The sequence below is a fragment of the Calidris pugnax genome, unplaced genomic scaffold, assembly GCF_001431845.1.
Source record: "Calidris pugnax isolate Ruff unplaced genomic scaffold, ASM143184v1 scaffold256, whole genome shotgun sequence".
NCBI classification, from domain to species: Eukaryota; Metazoa; Chordata; class Aves; order Charadriiformes; family Scolopacidae; genus Calidris; species Calidris pugnax.
In genome coordinates this window covers 39,047-60,490 of record NW_015091079.1, presented here as the reverse complement: position 1 = coordinate 60,490, position 21,444 = coordinate 39,047, and the positions used below count along the sequence as shown (strand labels likewise).

At 45.7% G+C, this 21,444-nt stretch overlaps 1 protein-coding gene across 1 annotated transcript in view; it reads left to right on the top strand.

The window, feature by feature from the left end:
* GALNT13 (polypeptide N-acetylgalactosaminyltransferase 13) overlaps positions 1-21,444 on the top strand; it is a gene marked incomplete at its 3' end in the record, with an annotated part of 140,102 nt that overhangs the window by 87,765 nt on the left and 30,893 nt on the right. The window contains exons 5-7 of the mRNA XM_014957336.1: positions 3,349-3,556; positions 5,660-5,830; positions 15,980-16,097. Of these exons, the coding sequence (XP_014812822.1) occupies positions 3,349-3,556; positions 5,660-5,830; positions 15,980-16,097 (497 nt within the window). The remainder of the gene's footprint in view (positions 1-3,348; positions 3,557-5,659; positions 5,831-15,979; positions 16,098-21,444) is intronic.

Genomic DNA, 21,444 nt, shown 5'->3' with positions numbered 1-21,444 from the left:
TTTTTTTTAGTGAAGCTTCGAATTTGTGGTGTTATAAAGAAGATAAAAATATATACACAATATACATATTTTTTTTCACTTTATGTACAGTTTAATTCCCTGGTGTGTGTTTGCTGCTGCGGAGGAAAGTATGTACATGCTCACTTGTCCCTTCTGGAAGGGCTTTCCTGGACCAGGATCACGGAGGGGACAGCAGAGCCAGAACATCGCACAACAGCAAAATGTCCCAGAAGAGCACAAATTATTTTGTTACAGTGTTTAAGAATCCATATTGCGTGTGTTTAAGTGATGGGACCTGACCTGTGTTGGCAGGTTGATGTGGCCGTGTTGGTATTTTTGAATTATGTCCAAGATCTGGAAAAAATATGCAGGATTTTGGGTTGCCTTTTGTAATAAGCAAATAGCTTTGATTTGCTTCCACAGAATCAGCAGTGATTGCGGTCTGTTGCTCCCTTTGCCTTAATTTCTACATTTTCCAAAAATGGGTGAAACTATTGACCTCTTGTTCTTCCACTGAATGGGCATATAGTGTGTTCTAGAAAACAGTGATTTTTTTTTCTTTCTTTCTTCTTTTTGAGAAATCACCAAAGATAGGAAGGTCTCGGAGCCGATGTACTTCCAACCATAGAATTTGGGATTTGTCACAAGGAAAGACTTATTTGACCTAACTGTAGCCACTCAATACACTATATTAATTGAGTTTCCTGTTGGTGGTGTCAGGATGTGTTGAAGTGCTGGGTACCAACTCAGAGTGAGTCCTGAATGCGGTGGTGCGCTGGATGCTCTGCTGTGTTTTTTTAGCAAGAAAATGGAATTTGACATTTCCTCCACCTTTGAGCTTCTGGCTTGGGAGCTTGGAGAGATCTGTAACAGGTTTGAAGCCCCCTTTCCAGTCTGTGCTGTTGGTAGAGCTCTTTAGAATCATAGAAACGTCCAGGTTGGAAGGGACCTTTCAGATCACTGAGTCCAATCATCAAGCCACCACTAACCCATGTCCCTCAGCACCACATCTGCCTGGCTTTTAAATGCCTCCAGGGATCGTGACTCCACCACTGCCTCTTCTGGGAACCCTCTTCCAAGGCTTCACAACCCTTTGGGTGAAGAAATTTTTCCCAATCTCCATCCTAAACCTCCCCTGGGGCAACCTGAGGCCGTTTCCTCTTGTCCCGTTGCCTGTTCCTTGGGAGAAGAGACCGACCCCCCCCGGCTACACCCTCCTTTCAGGGAGTTGGAGATAGTGAGAAGGTCTCCCCTCAGCCTCCTTTTCTTCAGGCTGAGCACCTCCAGCTGCTCCTCACAAGACGTGTTCTCCAGACCCCTCACCAGCTCCGTTGCCCTTCTCTGGACACACTCCAGCACCTCAATGAAATTGAGGATTTTCTTAAAGATTAACCTCTCCTTTTCCTTCTGTGTTTTTTTTTCTGTATTTTTTTGGCAGGTGCAAGACCAAAGTCTACCCAGACGAACTGCCCAACACCAGCGTGGTCATTGTGTTCCACAACGAAGCCTGGAGCACCCTTCTCCGCACCGTCTACAGCGTTATCAACCGCTCACCGCACCGCCTGCTCGCCGAGATCATCCTGGTGGACGACGCCAGCGAGAGAGGTAGGTCTGGGGACAGGGACCTCCCCTTCCACGGGATGGTCCAGCACCGAATTTGGAGGATCCCAGTGCAGCTCCCTCCGTCAGCACTGGACTTGACCCCAGCATCCCCTGTGGACTGGAGGAGGGATGGGTGGAGGGGACGTACTCAGAGCTAGAGGCTGGTTGTTGGGTTGTAAGTCACTTGCAGGGTGCTCCCATCCAAAAGTTCATTTTTTGGCACCGTGATTTATCATGTCATAAAATTTTTTTATTTAAACCTAGGGTTTAGAAAGAAAACTCTATGTGAATCTGATACTACCTGGAAGGGAAATCACATCACATACTATACATGGAATCAGTGGAAATGATAAGTTTTCCTGGAATAGTCCAATGTATGTAATGGCAGATACAACTTACAGCTGTTGAAGAGGTGGGGGGTACAAGCTTTATCACGTCATAAAAAATTTTTATTTAAACCTAGGGTTTAGAAAGAATGTGAATCTGATACTACCTGGAAGGGAAATCACATCACATTCTATACGTGGAATCAGTGGAAATAAGTTTTCCTGGAGTAGCCCAATGTATGTAATGGCAGATACAACGTACAGCTGTTGAAGGGGTGGGGGGTACAAGTGAAGCCGACCTGTATTTCTGCCCCATTGTAGCAATAATTTAGCTCTAATTACTCTCCTGGATCTCCCCGCTTCAGAAAACGAGTCGGCTCAATGTTTCTCCGTGCCAGGAGCTGGAGGAAGACTTTGGTCCAAGTAAATGTGATTTTTCCTATAAAAGCAAAGTGTGGGATTCCTGAAGGGCTCAAATGGTGAAATCCATCAAAAATCGCCACATTTGTATTTAACTATAGCCAAATTAGCAAAGGTGTAATCATTTTGCTCTCACCACTGATTGCTGGTTTGTTTCAGCAAAACTAATCATGACTTATTTATATATTTTCTGTGCTATTTTGCTGAGATGCCCTGGCAGATGTATGGGGGTATACGGGCTGTTTGCTGACCCTGTGAACCTCTCCAGGTCAGCGCCCCGTCTTTGGGGAAAAACCCTAAATCTGTCAAAATGCATTTCCTGTGTGCTGGTTGTGTTTCCACATGACAGCTCTTGGAGGGGCGAGAGTGATGCATCAGCTCTGTGGTTTTATCTGGAGTCCTGGGTGGTTGCTGAGCCTAGCTAAAAGGAGTATTTTTCTTCTTGGTTTGATTTTATAAAAAAAATAATTCATAGAATCATAGAATCACAGAATCATAGAATTGCCCAGGCCAGAAGGGACCTCCAAAGGCCATCCAGTCCGACCCCCCCGCAGTCAGCAGGGACACCCCCAACTAGACCAGGTTGCCCAGGGCCTCGTCGAGCCTCTCCTTGAATATCTCCAGGGAAGGGGCCTCAACCACCTCCCTGGGCAACCTGTCCCAGTGCTCCACCACCCTCACAGTGAAGAACCCTCTCCTAATCTCCAGTCTAAATCTGTTCCCCTCCAGCTTGAAGCCATTGCCCCTCGTCCTGTCACTGCAGGCCTTTCTAAACAGGCTCTCCCCAGCCTTCCTGTAGGCTCCCTTCAGGTACTGGAAGGCTGCTATTAGGTCTCCCTGGAGCCTCCTCTTCTCCAGGCTGAACAACCCCAGCTCCCTCAGCCTGTCCTCGTAGCAGAGGTGCTCCATTCAATTCAATTATTTGGAAAAAAAAATTCAATTTTTTTTTAAAAATAATTTTTGGAAAAAAAATAATATTGTTTTCGATTATTTTTGGCAGAGTTTTTGAAGTCCTCGCTGGAGAATTACGTGAAGAACCTGGAGGTCTCCGTCAAGATCATCCGGATGGAGCAGCGGTCGGGGCTGATCCGGGCACGGCTGCGGGGGGCAGCGGCCTCCAAGGGGCAGGTGATCACCTTCCTGGACGCCCACTGCGAGTGCACCCTGGGCTGGCTGGAGCCACTGCTGGCCAGGATAAAGGAGGACAGGTACGGGTGGCAGGGGACCTGCCTGCGGGCCCTTCCTCCCTTTCACTCTCCTCCTGACAAATAAGACAGGAAAACAATCCGTTGACTTGAAAACAGGGATTTAATTATTTTAAAATGTATCAGGAAGATCACAGAATCACAGAATCTTAGTGGTTGGAAGGGACCTCTGAGATCATCGAGTCCAACCACAAAAAAAACCCCAAAAAAACCAAACAAAAAAACCCACACACACCAAACAAATACAAAACACACCACACCAAACGCCCACCAAAAACACCGCACCCACCAACTAAACCCCACACTCAACACCTCGCCATAAACCAATAACCTTGGGCACTAGAGCAGGCCCTGAAGAGCCACGTCTACACGTTTCTTAAATACCTCCAGGGATGGTGACTCCACCACCTCCCTGGGCAGGCTGTTCCAGGGCCTGACCACCCTCTCAGTAAAGTAATTCTTTCTAATATCTAATCTAAACCTCCCCTGCCCCAACTTCAGCCCATTTCCTCTGGTCTTGTCGTTCGTCCTTTGGGAGAAGAGGCCAACCCCTGCCTCTCTACCCCCTCCTTTCAGAAGATGCAGTTTCTCTAATATTTGTATCAAATATTATTGTAAATAAATATGTGCTAAGCTTTTGATCCTTACAGCAGGATTTCTGTTGCTGACAGTAACAATAATAAAACCACAGCAGCTTGTGCCCTTTGCTGTCCCAAGGTCTGGGTGCCTCCCACCCTGACAGCCCCCTTTCTCCCTTCTTTTTACCAGGGGTGACCTTCTGTCCCTGTGACCTCCAGTACTCTTGAAAGGGCCCTTCCAACACAAACTATTCTAGGATTCTGTGAAATTTGAACTTTTGTCTTTTCTTCCTCTTTTTTCTTTTTTTTTCAGTTTTCTTTTTTCTTTTTCTTGTCTTTTTCTTTTTTATTTTCTTCTTTTTTTCTGATTTTTTCCATCCTTGCTTTCTTCCTGCTTTCTTTCTCTCTCCTTTTCTCTCTCTCCTTTTCTCTCTCTCCTTTTCTCTCTCTCCTTTTCTCTCTCTCCTTTTCTCTCTCTCCTTTTCTCTCTCTCTCTCTCTGTTTCTCTCTCTCTCTGTTTCTCTCTCTCTCTGTTTCTCTCTCTCTCTGTTCTCTCTCCTTTTCTCTCTCCCCTTCTCTCCTTTTCTCTCTCTCTCTCCCCTTCTCTCCTTTTCTCTCTCTCTCTCCCCTTCTCTCCTTTTCTCTCTCTCCTTTTCTCTCTCTCCTTTTCTCTCTCTCTCTCTTTCTTGTGCTCCCACTTGCCCAAGAGCACTGTCTCTCCTTCTCTCTCCTTCTCTCTCCTTCTCTCTCCTTCTCTCTCCTTCTCTCTCCTTCTCTCTCCTTCTCTCTCCTTCTCTCTCCTTCTCTCTCCTTCTCTCTCCTTCTCTCTCCTTCTCTCTCCTTCTCTCTCCTTCTCTCTCCTTCTCTCTCCTTCTCTCTCCTTTTCTCTTTCTCTCCTTTTCTCTTTCTCCTTTTTTCTCTCTCTCCTTTTTTCTCTCTCTCTCTCTCTCTTTCTCTCTCTCTTTCTCGTGCTCCCACCTGCCCAAGAGCACTGCCTGGCACTCGGGATCAGTGTTCTCATTTCTGAAACGCCGTGTGGGTGCACATGGGATAAATCCAGCACCGCTCCAGCCCTGCAGCCCCGAGCAGAAATAACCTCTCTTGTGTTTGTCCTGACGCTGCCAGTCTCGGGAAGGTGGGGAGGAGAACCGTGTGTCACGGCAGGAGCTGGTCAATGCACTGGGCTTCAAAGCGCCCCGGACAGCAGGAATGGGGAGTTTTGCATGGCCTCCTTGATGGTCGAGGAGACCTTCACGGTGCGGTGATAAATGGGGTTTTATTCAGAGGAGCCTCAAAATAAGTATAACATTCATCATACTGACATGAAGGCCAGGCTGGACGGGGCTTGGAGCCACCTGGTGTGGTGGGAGGTGTCCCTGCCCAGGGCAGGGGGTGGCACTGGATGGGCTTTAAGGTCCCTTCCATCAAACCATTTGATGAAAACGTGTAGGTCCCTTCCCACCCAAACCATTTGATGAAAATGTGTTTTTTTTTAAAAAAAGACATTTTTATTTTTTTTTTCTTACAGGAAAACTGTTGTCTGCCCAATCATTGACGTGATAAGCGATGACACGTTCGAGTACATGGCTGGGTCAGATATGACTTATGGAGGCTTTAACTGGAAACTTAACTTCCGCTGGTATCCGGTTCCCCAGAGAGAGATGGACAGGAGGAAAGGAGACAGGACCTTGCCCGTGAGGTAAGGAGAGTGAACCCACTCTTTGAAACTCTACTGTCTACTTGTTTAGGTAGATAATGCTTAATTGCTAAGATTTTGCTGCAGTACCAGAGAGGACGTGTCAGATAGCTGTGCCACACTCTTCAGGGTAGAGAAGACCAAAATCTGACCTATCCCTACTATTGCAATGTAGTTATCAGAGCTGAGAAAACTCATTTTTATCTTCTTCTCAACATTCCATAATTCAAAATATCACCTGCTTTTCAAGTTCCCTCTCTCTTTGTTTTCTGCAAATAGCCTGTTGACCTCATGTTTACAGATGTTACTGTTTTTTTCATTATTTAAGGCAAATATTAGAACTTATTTCTGAAATACACATTCTTGAACATCGAGCCCAACTGTTTGGTTATGATGATTTGCACTTAAAATGCCCACTTTAATTGCCCCAGAAAATAAAATTGATGGCTGTGCACACTGAGTCAAAAATGATTTAAAGGGCCTGTCCTGAATTCCTGTGATCATTCCCAGCCTCCCTGCTTTAATTGCCCAAACCACGGACTGTAACAAAACCTCGAGAAAAATTTTAAATGAAGCTGAAAGAGAACAAATTGAATAAATGACTTGCAATGGGTTATTTGCTCAGCTCTAATAGCTTCTGTGGTCTTCATGAAAAGTTAAGAAAAAATAAAAATAAAAAAAATTAAAAAAAAAAGCTTTCAGAAGTGGATGTAAATGGCTCCAAACCTGTCTGAGGGACATGATGAAGTGGAGAGAATTCCAGTCCTGCATAGCCCCGATTGTGCGCAACAGGCAGATAAAGGGAGAGCCAGCTCTCACAGCCCAGGTAAGGCAGTGGATGGGCAAAGAAAAGCCTTTCCAAAATTGCTTATGCTGGGGGAAAAAAAAAGGCCAAAAATCTGTCATTGTTTCTCCTTTGAAGCCTGGAGTCAGGGAAGGGCTTTTATTGTCGGGAAGAGCAGGGTCTGCAGGAGCAGGAGCCGCCCCTGGTGTTAGCAGAGGGGGGGACCGAGCTGGTTTTGAGTGGAGAGAGCCCTTTTTTTCTCATCATCTAAAACATTACCACTTGGCTGTGAAGTCTGCCAGCAGCTATTTCATTAAAGCTGAGGTGTGCATTAGGATCGGTGGAGTTAATTAGCCTAACGAGCTGCAGGGCCTCACGCCGTGTGTTGCTGGCTGTGCTCTGTTGATCCCATCTCACTCGTGCGTGGTCAGGGAGTCGTCAAAGAACCACAAATCCCAGTCCCTGTGTCCTTATCTTGAAATGGGGCAGTGCTTAAAGTTAATCCAGAAACAGACTCTTAAAATTATTAAAACGAAAAAAAAAAGCGGGGGGACCGAGCTGGTTTTGAGTGGAGAGAGCCCTTTTTTTCTCATCATCTAAAACATTACCACTTGGCTGTGAAGTCTGCCAGCAGCTATTTCATTAAAGCTGAGGTGTGCATTAGGATCGGTGGAGTTAATTAGCCTAACGAGCTGCAGGGCCTCACGCCGTGTGTTGCTGGCTGTGCTCTGTTGATCCCATCTCACTCGTGCGTGGTCAGGGAGTCGTCAAAGAACCACAAATCCCAGTCCCTGTGTCCTTATCTTGAAATGGGGCAGTGCTTAAAGTTAATCCAGAAACAGACTCTTAAAATTATTAAAACGAAAAAAAAAAGCTTGGTTTTTTTGTTTTTGTTTTTTTTTAAATTTTATTTTATTTTTTTCCCCCACCAGCTACCGTCTTGTGGCTGCCTGGGCTTTTTTTGGGATTCTCCTGGCAGGATGGGTGTTAGTGGGCAGAGGGTGGGTGTAGGAGGCAGAGATTACTGCTAAGTGCTGTGTGTCCCATAATTATCACTTACACAAGGGCTTTGGAGCGAAGAGGTGGCTCTGAGGGTGTGTAATTGTGCTGGCTTAAAGCCAAAATGTCAGCTTTTAGACATAGAGATGCCCTTTCTCGCCACGTAACGGAGGCGTTTCAGTCTTTTTGGTGTTGGAAGAAGGTTTGATTTTTCCTTTTTACCCTATGGGAGGGGAACCAGCAAAGCAAGTGAGCTCCAGAGCTGTCCCAGTGTAATGAACCTTCCCATAGGAAATGGCTCCTCAGCCTCTTGCAGTGTGAGCTGGAATTTCCAGATGTGGTCCGAGGGCTGCAGCTGTACCCAGGTGTCTGCAGCACAACCACAAATCCTGCAGCCAAGGAGAGAAAAAATAGAATAATTCAGCTCAGTTAAGAATGGCTTTGACAGATGCTGCCACCTGAATATTCAAAAAATGGGACGATAAAAATAAAACAAAATTTTTTGTTGCTCCTATATCAAAAAATTTAGAAACAAATTGGTGAGTTCATTTTTTTTATTCCATGTTGCTTTCCTCATTCTGTACCATTACTTCAGTCCCAGATGGACTGAATATATCTTACTCATATTTTTTTTCTTTGTAATCGATGGAATAGATAGAGAATACAAAGATCATTGGATTACATCTTTGTGTGCATGGATGTGCAATACAGCCCTTGCACTCAAATTTTGCTTTTTGTTACATTAAAAAGCCATTTAATTGACAAAAGTTTTACCAGTCAAGTCAAACCAGGATATCAATATATTTATCTTCCATAATAGCCTGGATAAATTCATGCCTTTGCTTTTTAGATTTAAAATCATAGCGCACACATTTTGAAATGTTTTGTATACAATTTATGATTTACGTATAATTTGTGTTGTTTGACAAGTATTTTTATGGAGAAAGGTGAGGATAGCTTGCTGATGGGAGGTTGCCGTTGCTGTGAAGGGAGCTCAGAACGTCCCATCCGCTGTCACCATTGACCCCAGGGAGGGCAAAGGCAGGAGATGCTGCACCCTGACAAAAGGGGGCCCTGATCCTTTCTAGTTCTTTGAGCTGAAACACTGCTGTTTGCTTACTGGGGAGTTAAAGCAACTGCTAAATTCCTTAGTTAGGTATTGGAGTTGGATATCCACCTTTGTCGGAATCTCTGGATTTAGTGGGAAAAGGTTAATTCATTTGGTGAGTCTGATATATGAGCGAGTAGGGCCCGAGAGGTGATGGTCCCCCTGTACTGGGCACTGGTGAGGCCTCACCTTGAGTACTGTCCAGTTTGGGGCCCCCTACCATAAAAAAGACATTGAGGTGCTGGAGCGGGTCCAGAGAAGGGCGACAAAGATGGTGAGGGGTCTGGAGCACAAGTCTTATGAGGAGAGGCTGAGGGAGCGGCGGGGGTTCAGCCTGGAGAAGAGGAGGCTGAGGGGAGACCTTATTGCTCTCTACAACTACCTGAAAGGAGGGTGTAGAGAGGTGGGGGTCGGTCTCTTCTCTCAAGTCACAGGTGATGGGACAAGAGGAAATGGCCTCAAGTTGCGCCCGGGGAGGTTCAGGCTGGATATTAGGAAAAATTTTTTCACTGAAAGGGTTCTCAGGCATTGGAATGGGCTGCCCAGGGAGGGGGTTGAGGCCCCATCCCTGGAGGTGTTCAAAAGACAGGTTGATGTAGTGCTGGGAGGTCTGGTTTAGTGATGATGCTCCTTGTTTGTTGTGTGGGTGTCTATTTTTGTCAGTTGGGTTGACGGTTGGACAAGATTATCCTTAAGGTCCCTTCCAACCTAGAAGATTCTGTGATTCTGTGATATTAAAACCCACAGCTAATTGTCACGCAGTACGGCCGGGAAAGAGCTTTGTTCCCCAAAGCCAGGAGGAAAGTTAGATTGTGTGTCATATTTTTAGCCAGCAGAGCGGTGGGTGTTCGTGGGTGCCTCTTGGTCTAATTAGCAATGCCTCTGGGAGACGAGATTCTGATCCAAGATTGGTGGGTGCTGTTCCTGCCCCTCAGACACCCATCCCTGCTACTTTTGCCCCTTTTTTTCTTCTGCTGGTTCTTAACCCCCAGTCTGACGTCCCACCGCTTGTTCCCATGTTCTTCTTCCCTTTTCTGGTTTTCCCTCAGGTCAGTGAACACCGTGAGAGCATAACCTTTCCCAGAATAGTCTAAAATGGTAACTCTTCCCCCAAAAAATCGCAGGTTTCGCAGAGGAAGCAAAAGCCTTTCCAGTTGGCCAACGCTGCCGGTTCAAAGGCAGTAGATGAAGGTGGGCAGTACTAGGGATGGGGTGTTTTTCCATCTAAACCTGAGGAGGAACTTCTTTCCTGTGAGGGTGGCAGAGCCCTGGAAGAGGCTGCCCAGAGAGGTGGTGGAGTCTCCTTCTCTGGAGATGTTTGGAACCCCCCTGGACACCTGTGGGACCTGCTCTGGGAGGACCTGCTCTGGCAGGGGGTGGGACCAGATGATCTCCAGAGGTCCCTTCCAACCCCATGTCATTCTGTGATTCTCCTGCGCACCAAGCCCTTCTCCACCCTCCCTATCCCATGGGAAGACAGACCAGGAGTCCATGGTCATCAGATACTGACATTTTGGGGGCTTTTTTTAAATGTGCTTATTATTTTTTTACATGTACAGTGATTGGAAGCAAAAAAAAATCAGGGAGCTTTCAGTTCCTGAGGTGTCTTTGCTAGGATTGAAACTCTACAGTGAGAGCAGGAAGGGGACATTGAGAAGAATTCCCTGAAGAAAAGATTGTTCCTGCAGACAGCTGTTAAGAACAAATATTTCATTCTGGGAGGTTCCTTAGGATGGGTTGAAACATATTTTTTTCAGGTGTATTTGCAGAAATCAAACATCAACCGTGGTTTTGAGGGCAAATGTTACCTGAGCTGTGGGGCTGACAGGGGCTTCCAGGTGCTGCTTTAGGGGAGCATTTCTCACTCTGAAGGTACAGCAGCCCCCAAGGACTCGTGTCAATGGGTATATTTGTATTTTTTGCTCGAATGGAAAGGCTCTCCAGGGGTGTTCTGAGGCACCTCGGGGTTGTCTCTTGTTTCCATACATAGTCAATGCCGTAACTTCCACTGCCACCGGAGTCACCTCCAGCTTCGTAAACTGTAAATGCTGAGACTGTGTCAAAATGTGTCATTTTAAGTGGAAAGCCCGTTTCTGTTCCCAGAGGGCTCCCTGGGAGCCAAACCTGGAGGGTTGCCCCGTACAGAGGTGGAGATTGAAGCCAAAGCTCCTGCAGGTGATCTGGAGGAGGTGGGAATTCCTGATCTGGGAAGTAGGAAAAGAGAGAGATCTCTGGGCAGCGTGGTTCCTCCTCAGGTGTGGTCAGTGTCCATGGGTAGAGCCAGCTACAGCCAACCGTCTTGTTAAACCTGGCATTCTTCTTTTTCCACTGAAAAATTTGTACTTTGCAGAACATCCTTTGTCTTTAAGCAGAACCTGGCATTCTTCTTTTTCCACTGAAAAAGCTTGCACGATATTTGTACTTCGCAGAACATCCTTTGTCTTTAAGCAACCTCGTTTCTCCTTCTGTCGTTTTGCCCGTGGCTACAGAAGACTTGTCTTCACTGAGATCAGTTTACAAACATCTTGTCCTCTTACATCTATACTATTAAAAACATAAAGGGTTTCTGTGCTGGGCATTTACAGTCTCTGCACAGCACATTTCTATGGATATTTCCATACTTGCCCTTCATTTTTTTTTAAGCTGAAGATACTCCAGGCTAGTATTATAAATACTAAAAAAAATATGATTTGTTCTGGAAAATCTTTTCTCAAGTATAAACTAGTTATTGAGAGGAAAAATGCAAGATAAATATTAGGAGCAACCCGGTCTGGTGGGAGGTGTTCCTCCCCAGGGCAGGGGATTGAACAAGATGCTCTTTAAGGTCTCTTCCAACCCAAACCATTCGATGATCCTTATTATTATGTATTATTGTATTATCATCTTATTATTGCCCCATCCCTGGAGGGGTTGAAGGGCAGGTTGGAGGGGGCTTGGAGCAACCTGGTGTGGTGGGAGGTGTCCCTGCCCAGGGCAGGGGGTGGCACTGGGTGGTCTTTAAGGTCCCTTCCAAACCAAACCATTCTAGGATTCTATGGCTCATGAAACTTAGAGTTGGCTACAATTAATACTGCCGAGATGATGTACAGCAGTATTTGAAACTGGTATAAATACTATATAAATTAAAAAAATTAATAGATAAATAGCGGTCTTGCTGTGAGCAGGACAGGGTGGTTGGAGGACACAGGGCGAGGTGATGTTACATGGGTTTGGGGAGCTCCCAGCCCTAAGGGGGACCTGGCCTGAGCATCCCTGGCCACGGCAGGGCTGGGGACCCTCAGGAGTCACCCCCTCCTGGCTTCCCTCCCATCATGGCATGTGGGGCTGAGGGCTCGGTGGGATGCACCTTCCTGGGGTTACTGAGGGACCTCCATGTCCTGCAGCTCCGCTCCTGGGATGTCCAAGGAGCAGGTACAGGGATGGGAATCTCACTTGCTTCTAATAACTGCAGATGTTATTTCCAAAATGAAATTAACGGTGGGTTTGGATGATGATTGGAGTTAATCACAGCACATTACTGTGGCTGTTAGTGTGACTCCACATAGGCAAAATATCGTTAATAGGCCCAAAGCTCAGAAAAAAAACCTGTAGAAATCTTTCCTCTTTCTACTGTTAGTGTGACTCCACATAGGCAAAATATTGTTAATAGGCCCAAAACTCAGAAAAAAACCTGTCGAAATCTTTACTCTTTCTGATATTACTGTTTCAGCTGGTTTTACAGGGAAAGCTCTGCAGATCTGTTTGTCTAACATTAAATTTACATAACAGAGAATAGTCCTGCTGCGTTTCAGTTATTTAAGAATCTGTGGTGTTTATTGGTGCATAATTACTGACATTTTACAGCGTGAAACCCAGAACTCCCAATTCCAGTTAGTGAGTTATTAGGGAAACAGTTTTTCATCAGTTGCTGACAACTTTTCAGAAGAATCCAGATCCATGTGTCCAGTTCAGTTGCATCGTTTGACAATTGCCAAAGACTGAATCTTTGCAAAAATGAGAAATTTCTTACCATTCAAGCAGAGAGTGTCTTTCCCCGGGGAAAGAGATGAAAGGGGGAGAAAGGAGAAGAGGCAGAGGATGAGGGTTTCTGTTGCAGGCAGAGGAGTGGGGATGATTTTATTTCTCTGAATCTGGAGAGTTGGGCATAGAGGAACCTGATGAAATTCAACAAGGGCAAGTGCAGGGTGCTGCACCTGGGGAGAAATAACCCCCTGCACCAGGACAGGTCGGGGGTGACCTGCTGGAGAGCAGCTCTGAGGAAAAAGACCTGGGTGGGAGTCCAGGTGGACAACAGGATGACCATGAGCCAGCAATGGGCCCTTGTGGCCAAGAAGGCCAATGGCATCCTTGGGGGGCATCAAGAAGAGCATGGGCAGCAGCTGGAGGGAGGTCATCCTCCCACTCTGCTCTGCCCTGATGGGGCCCCATCTGGAGCACTGGGACCAGTTCTGGGCTCCCCAGTTCCAGAAGGACAGGGAGCTGCTGGAGAGGGGACAGCAGAGGGCTACAGTGATGATGGGGGTCCTGGAACATCTCTCTTATGAGGAAAGGCTGAGAGACTTGGGTCTGTTTAGTCTGGAGAAGAGAAGACTGAGCGGGGATCTGATCAACACCTATAAATACTTCAAGGGTGGGTGTCAGGAGGATGGGGCCAGTCTTTTTTCAGTGGTGCCCAGTGACAGAACAAGAGGAAATGGGAACCAACTTGAACATAAGAAGTTCCATCTCAACCTGAGGAGGAACTTCTTTGCTGTGAGGGTATCAGATCCCTGGAAGAGGCTGCCCAGGGAGGTGGTGGAGTCTCCTTCTCTGGAGACATTCAAACCCCACCTGGACACGTTCCTGTGGGACCTGCTTTGGCAGGGGTTGGACTAGATGATCTCCAGAGGTCCCTTCCAACCCCATAGCATTCTGTGATTCTGTGAAACCAGTGGTATTTCTGCCTTCAGACAGGTCAGTGAGGGTGGGAGCTGTGTGAGGTGGGAGCTGAGGTTTTCCCGTGTGTTGCTGGGCACATGCTCTTCAAGATGCTTTCTGGATTGCTGACAGAGAATGTGGCCGGTTGTCAGGAGGGGCCCATATCATTCTGTGATTCTGTGAAACCAGTGGCATTCCTGCCTTTAGACAGGTCAGTGGTGGTGGGAGCTGAGGTTTTCCTGTGCTTTGATGGGTACAGGCTCTTCGAAATGCTTTCTGGATTGCTGACAGTCCTGCGGGAACGTGGCCAGTTGTCAGGAGGGAAGTAAACCAAGTTTTTGGTACCAGTATAATATAAGTAGTTTTCCATAGACTTACAGAGTTTGTAGGTAATCAATAATAGAAATCTTCTTTAAATGTAGCATTTTTGCACTGGCAATCATCTGGCACAAACCCAATTCAATTAGGGAGGGTTTCAGAGGCAGCTTTATTTTGTGCTCCTTGTTCTAGGTGGTATTTAGCTTTCGTGGTACTGGATGGGCAAAGGGGAGGATGGCACCACCAGCTTGTCCCCATCTCCTCCCCGTGTGCCCCCCAGAGCAACTCAGGGGCTAGCAGACTGTTGGGGACAAAAAATGAAATAAAGGGCAATAAATAGGCTTTGAAACCAGGGAAGGTTTAGCCCTGTGCAAATGAGAGGCAGTTAATTAACTGAGATTCGCAGGGAGAAAAATAGAAATGAAGTGTTGGTAAACGCAGGATCCAGTGTTATTTCGTTGCTAAATTGTGGTGGGTTTTTTTTGTTTTTTTCTGGGAGTAATGATAGTCAGCGCTTGCAGGAGAGGAAATAATTGCACAGCAGGCAAATTACCTGGATTTGTGGAGTTTGAGAGCAAATGAGGACTCCTCTCTGCCAGGGCTGTGTCTGGTGCTGGCAGGGGAAATCCCTGTGTGGCACAGCACGGGCCTGAGCACCCACCCTGACCCATCAATCAACACTGATTTCGTGTACATTAGCTAATTAACGTTGCACGTAGGACATACAGAAGCTACTCAAGGAAGATCTGAGAAATGCCCAAGCGATTAGTGAGGGGGGGTCGGTCTCTTCTCCCAAGGAACAGGTGATGGGACAAGAGGAAACAGCCTCAAGTTGCCCCAGGGGAGGTTTAGGATGGAGATTGGGGAAAATTTCTTCATGGAAAGGGTTGTGAAGCCTTGGCAGAGGCTGCCCAGGGCAGTGGTGGAGTCCCCATCCCTGGAGGGATTTAAAAGCCGGGCAGACGTGGTGCTGAGGGACATGGGTCAGTGGTGGTTTGGTCAGTGTTGGGTTGATGGTTGGACTCGATGATCTGAAAGGTCCCTTCCAGCCCAGACGATTCCATGATTCTGTGATTGAGGTGAGTGGGAGCACCCATGAAACCCCACTTCTAGTTTCTTCCTCCATCACACATGAACTGTTTTCCTGCTGTACACTTGATTTTTGGAGAATTTCTGGGAGCTTGGTGTGTATCAGTGTTTGCTCAAGGGTGTCTCCAGACACGGGGAACTGAGCTGGAGATGGGCAGGAGCGCTCGTGCATCTCCAGGGACCAGTCTGGGGTGAAAACACCCCCTCCCCTTGATCTGGGCAGTGGAGTTTGTGTGTGTGCCACCGTTGGGGGTTTGGTGGGAGCTCATGGGGCAGTAACTCAGAATTAATTCCTGCTGACTGGGGTGAGCATTTTTCGGCACACGTAGGCTTTAAATGCTGAAAAAAACCCACCCCAGAGCAGATATTTCCGGGGAAATAGGACATCTCGACACAAAGAGAAGTTGCACTCTGACTGGATTTGCCTGTTGTAAGGATTTATAATCCTGTTAAGAGAGATTATGCCTGGTAATTTTATGCACATTTAGTCTCCCTCTAAGGCAAAGCCGAGGCATTAAACTCTCCTCGCTAAGCATTTGGGATTGGATTTGAACTGCTGTTCTGGAGGCAGCAGGCCAGAAATTCCATCCACTTTACCATCCCTGTGCTCCTGAAATAATCTGTGGGAATGGGGTTTCCTGCGGGTGGGGTTTTTTGGCAGCAGCCCTTGGGGCTCCCCCTCGGGCAGGGCTCTCACCCGGGGAGCTCTGCCCGAGCGGCGAGGCCACCCCTCGAATTATCGCTGGTAGTTTGTGTTTTAAGTTGCTGTGCATAGAATATATTTATAGCCAAAATGTCTGAGGTAGTGAAATGTACTGTAGTGTCACTTAATAAATTCCGCAGTGTCTTTCAAAAGGTATTTTTTCTTTTCTTTTTCTTTTTTTTTTCCTCTTTTTTTTTTTTTTATTTTTTTTCCTTTCTGTTTGTTTTCAACTAGGACCCCTACTATGGCTGGTGGCCTATTTTCTATTGACAGAAACTACTTTGAAGAGATAGGAACTTACGATGCAGGAATGGATATCTGGGGTGGCGAGAATCTTGAAATGTCTTTTAGGGTAATTGCCGTTTTCCTTCATTTTCTGTCGAAAACCACAGTTGTGCTGTAACGGTTCCTGCGCTGCGGACAGGGCGCTTCTGCTTTAGCTGTCATGCAACTCATGGGTTAATTTAAATTCTCAAGATGTTTGGGGATGCCTCGTTACAGTATTTTTGGTCCTTTTTTACTGCATGAAACGTTTTATTGCTGTTTGGAAATCTTCACGCTTTCAACATAATATATATATATATATGTATTTTAGTAATACATTTCTTTTTATAAAAGAAACGAGGCTTTCTGTGAGCTAATGCAAATGCTGACATGAGCAAGATATAAATTTCTACAGTGTAAAAAAAATATAAAATTGAAATATATGTTTTAAAAGAAGTTTTTGAAAGTGTATGTTGTCACAGAATTGCAAGTTCTGGCTGGGGTTTTTATTCTGTGTGAGAGCTGAGAGAGAAACGTCCCGTCCTGCAGAAAAGGGACTATGTTTCTGCTGGGGATAGGTACGTGGCCCGTGACCAGGATGAAATCTCTTGGAGGGCAGTGCGTTTAGACATAAAGGAAAATTGGAAAATGGAGTCTTTGATGATGTAATTCTAAGAAAGGGTGTTGAAAATTACTTTGAGCATCTCTGATATATCACAATTTTATACATTTTTAAGCAAGCGTGCAAAATAAACCCCGGTATTCCCACCTGGTGCCCATAGCACAGCATAGGGATAGTTTTCTCCCCCTTTTTTTTCTGTTTTTTATCTTCAGCCGGGCCTAGTGGACTGTTTTCTATTGACAAAAACTCCTTTGAAGATTTCTATGAAGCAGGTATTTCTAGAGAATATCAACTGAGAATGTGAAAGCATTTTCAGGCCATTTTCTATAAAATATAATAATTCACTTTCTAGTAAAATAGAAGGGTAGAGTTGCTTCTTCTGAGCATCAATGTTTCAAATCAGTGGATTTCAAATTTTTTTGGTGTATAAACCCCTAAAAATATTCCTTGGATGTATGTAGGCCCCTGTGCAGGAGCTGATTTTTGATTTAAGTCTGTTAGCAGCCTTGTTCTTCATGTCTTTGGAAGTGACCCCTGGAGCAGAGAGTGGGTCGCGCTGCTTTAAAGCATTAAATATGGGCCTCTCGTAGACTAAATCTGTGTTAATACTGTCCATTTTTCACCGAGTATCAGAGTGTGTGATTTCTGTAGAGCAGAGTTCACCCCCTTCATTGAAATTTGAAGACCAGAATTGCTGATGCATGTTAAACCCTGATGGAGGGAACCTGGAAGCTGTTTATTATTGCTTACAGAAAAACCTTTTTCAGGGCCAGTTTTGGGTCATTACTGGGGAAAGGTCCCGTTCTCATTAGGGAAGAGTCTAAAACATTTAACTCTTCTTTGGGAAGAACTGTTGGTTTTCATCATAAAAGTGATAATCCCCAAAAAACCCAGCTCTAGGTCAAAGGGGACAAACAAGTCGAATTTTTTCAAGAGTCCGTATCAGAGTCGATTCTCGCTGGTCTCCTTTTGGCAGTGGCTGTTTTTGTTAACAAAGATACAAATATTGATCATTTTTCTGTCAGGCCTTGCGAGTGCAACAGAGTAATAGAATTTCTGATTCCAGGGCTTTTTTTCCAACGTCATAGATTCATTTTGGCAGGAAGCATTTGTTCTGCTGAGAGCAGGACGTGAGCGTGCGTTCAGCTCCCAGCATATGCTAAGAAACCACCCTCACTAGGATATTCTTGCTGGAATTAACACTAATATATTTTGAAAGCCTTTCCTGAGAAGTTTAGCTATTTGCTGGTGGTTTTCTGTCTTCATCTGGGATGAAGACATTCTGCCTGGGTAACTTCTCAGGGCTCCTGGTGGGGAGGGTTTGGGCTTTGCGGTCCTGTGTTGTCCCATGAGCTGGTGCCTCTGCCTTTGGGACAGTTTCTCTGCTTCTGCTTCCTGGCCACTTCTAGAACATGTATAGTGTATATTTTAAAAAATAATACTTGGAAGGTTTGGTTTTGGTTGATTTTTTTTATTTTATTTTTAGTCATTCCTTCAGTCCCATGTCAAATTGGACTTGAATTCTATTCAGTGCTGACGTGAGCAAACCAGTGATGGGCTTAACTTGTATCAATGTTGTGAGAATACTGTCGTGAGATCTTCATTCCAGCTTAAAATTCAAAATCTCATTCCAAAGTGTGTGGAAAGACAAAGACTCTTTTTGCTCTCTGCAGAAAGCCCTGGTGATAAGAGCAGGGAAGCAGCTCTGCCCTTATTCTTATTTTACTCATTAAGACTGAGGGTTGGGGAGTGAGGAGAGGAAATGTGCGGATTTTCTGATGAAGTCTTTGAGCATCCTGTTAGAGAAAGTTATTTTATGTCTTTGGAAGATTTTCCCACTTAAACTTCAAGAAACATTAAAGTGTGGATCAGCCTGATAAGGGGCCGGGGTGTCAAGAACAGAAATAAAATGATGTGCTCCCAGCGCCGGGAGGTCACCATGGAAATGCCAGGCAGCCAGACTACACTCTTCCTCGGTATTTAGAGCCTTTGTCTGTAAAGAAAACCAACCAAACAGTCAAGTAAGGCTGGATTAATAAAATACCAATGTGTCTGCATTTAAAAAAAAAAAAGATCTGATGTAAAACATCTGCAGAAAATGGGTAGCAAAAGAGTAGCCAAAGGGCTGGAGGAGGTTCCTCCAGCAGCTTCCCTACAAACCCCCAGTTATCCAGGGAGTGTCTGGAGTATCTCCTCATGGTCAGGCAAGTGCCAAGGCTAAATCTCATTTGGGAAAATCACCATAGTAGGAGGCAGCCATAAGGACATTTCTAGAGCTCTTATTATGTTGAGTGTTCTATCAGCAAGTGGAAGGGGGTCAGTTTTGGTCTTGGTCTGCTATTTAGGAAACAACTTCCCCCAGATCCCTCTTTTATTAATCTTTGCATCCTCAAAAAATGGTCTCAAGTGCCCTGGCTGATGTCTGCAGCCAGCAGTGGTGGTGGCATTGTCCCCAGTGTGGTGATGACAAGGATTTGCAGTGGGTTTGATCTCAGGGTGGCAGGGGCAGCATCACTGGGGGTCACACATGGCCCCAACAGCATGGCAGAAGGTGACTGTCCGTCTGTCCTTCCTGTCAAACATCCCCCACGAGCGTGGCCAGGGCCATGGCTCTGGGCAGTTTCCTTATTTCTGGGTAAACCCTCCCTTCTTCATCTCATAGCTTCGCTGCTGCCCGTTGCTGAGTGCTCTTTAATGATGCCTTTTGGAGGATCTCTTTTCATAATGGCAATTGGGGAAGAAAAATTAAAATAATCCTGGCAGGAATCTCTTACAGCTGTAAAAGTCTACTTTAGTAGATGAAAGCCTCATTTGTTCTTAAACGCTTACCATATTTTTATCTTTAGAATGCCTTAAACATTTTTAATTTTCTGTTAAATTCTCTGAGTATTTTTTCCCCAACCAGAGAATGCCCTGAAAGCTTGATAGTCACAAAAGAGCTCATACAGCTTCAGAAAGAGTATTAAAAATAATCTGTCCATCAGAAAAAAAAAAAAGATTATTTCTTGGAATAATCTAAATAGGCCAAAGCAAGGCTGGAGAAAGCAAATGTGGGCTTTAAGAGGAGTAAGATGCTGTTTATTTTGGGTTTTCTGGCAGCTGTTGGAAGGGCATGGGAGGGCATCCAGATGTTTCCATGATCTCTTCTCCCAAGGAACAGGCAATAGGACAAGAAGAAATGGGCCCAAGTTGCCCCAGGGGAGGTTTAGGATGGAGATTGGGGAAAATTTCTTCATCCAAAGGGTTGTGAAGCCTTGGCAGAGGCTGCCCAGGGCAGTGGTAGAGTCCCAGTCCCTGGAGGGATTTAAAAGCTGGGCAGATGTGGTGCTGAGGGACATGGGTCAGTGGTGGTTTGGTCAGTGTTGGGTTGATGGTTGGACTCCATGATCTGAAGGGTCCCTTCCAACCACAACGATTCTGTGAATATTTCCTAAATAGTGAGATATATTAATGTGTTGGTCTCTGTCTCTGAAATTTCTGATTTTACTGTTGTAGGAAGTAATTGTTTATTACTGAAGTAGTAATAAATTAATAAGGAGTAAGGGTGTTTAATTTACTTGTAACTTGGTGTATTATCTGTAGAAATACTCCTATCTGTAGAAATACTCCTATTTCAGCATGTGTTAAGGGCAACCACATTGTGCAGACCCACACGGTGGGGCAGAAGGGGCTGTCCCCAACTGTGTCCCTCGCCACGTCCCATCCCCGGCTGGACCAGGAGGAGCATCCCAAAGGTCGTTGCCTTCCTGATGACACTACTGATGATGCTTCTCCAGATCTGTACAAAGGCTTATTAATAGCAGTTTTTCAGCCTGACTCTCTGTGAGGTTTCAGCTTTCAGCTGCAAAATTCCAGCCGTAAGAGAGCTTTTACACACACGACTCTCTGTGAGGTTTCAGCTTTCAGCTGGAAAATTCCAGGTGTAAGAGAGCATTTACAGACGTTTAAGCAGACAGGTTTAGCAGGACTCTTCTGGGGTGCCTCAAGAAGAGTGTGACCAGCAGGTGGAGGAAGGTCATCCTCCCCCTCTGCTCTGCCCTGATGGGGCCCTGTCTGGAGCACTGGGTCCAGTTCTGGGCTCCCCAGTTCCAGAAGGACAGGGAACTGCTGGAGAGGGGACAGCAGAGGGCTACAAAGATGATGAGGCTGAGGGGAGACCTTATTGCTCTCTGCAACTCCCTGAAAGGAGGGGGTAGCCAGGGGGGGGTCGGTCTCTTCTCCCAAGGAACAGGCAATAGGACAAGAAGAAATGGGCCCAAGTTGTACCAGAGGAGGGACAGGACAAGAGGAAATGGGCACAAACTTGAATATAAGAAGTTCCACCTAAATGTGACGAGGAACTTCTTTGCTGTGAGGGTGGCAGAGTCATGGAAAAAGCTGTGCAAAGAGGTGGTGGAGTCTCCTTCCGTGACCCTGCTCTGGTCTAAATAGTGAGATATATTAATGTGTTGGTCTCTGTCTCTGAAATTTCTGATTTTACTGTTGTAGGAAGTAATTGTTTATTACTGAAGTAGTAATAAATTAATAAGGAGTAAGGGTGTTTAATTTACTTGTAACTTGGTGTATTATCTGTAGAAATACTCCTATCTGTAGAAATACTCCTATTTCAGCATGTGTTAAGGGCAACCACATTGTGCAGACCCACACGGTGGGGCAGAAGGGGCTGTCCCCAACTGTGTCCCTCACCGCGTCCCATCCCCATCCCATCCCCAGCTGGACCAGGAGGAGAATCCCAAAGGTCGTTGCCTTCCTGACGACACTACTGATGATTCTTCTCCAGATCTGTACAAAGGCTTATTAATAGCAGATTTTC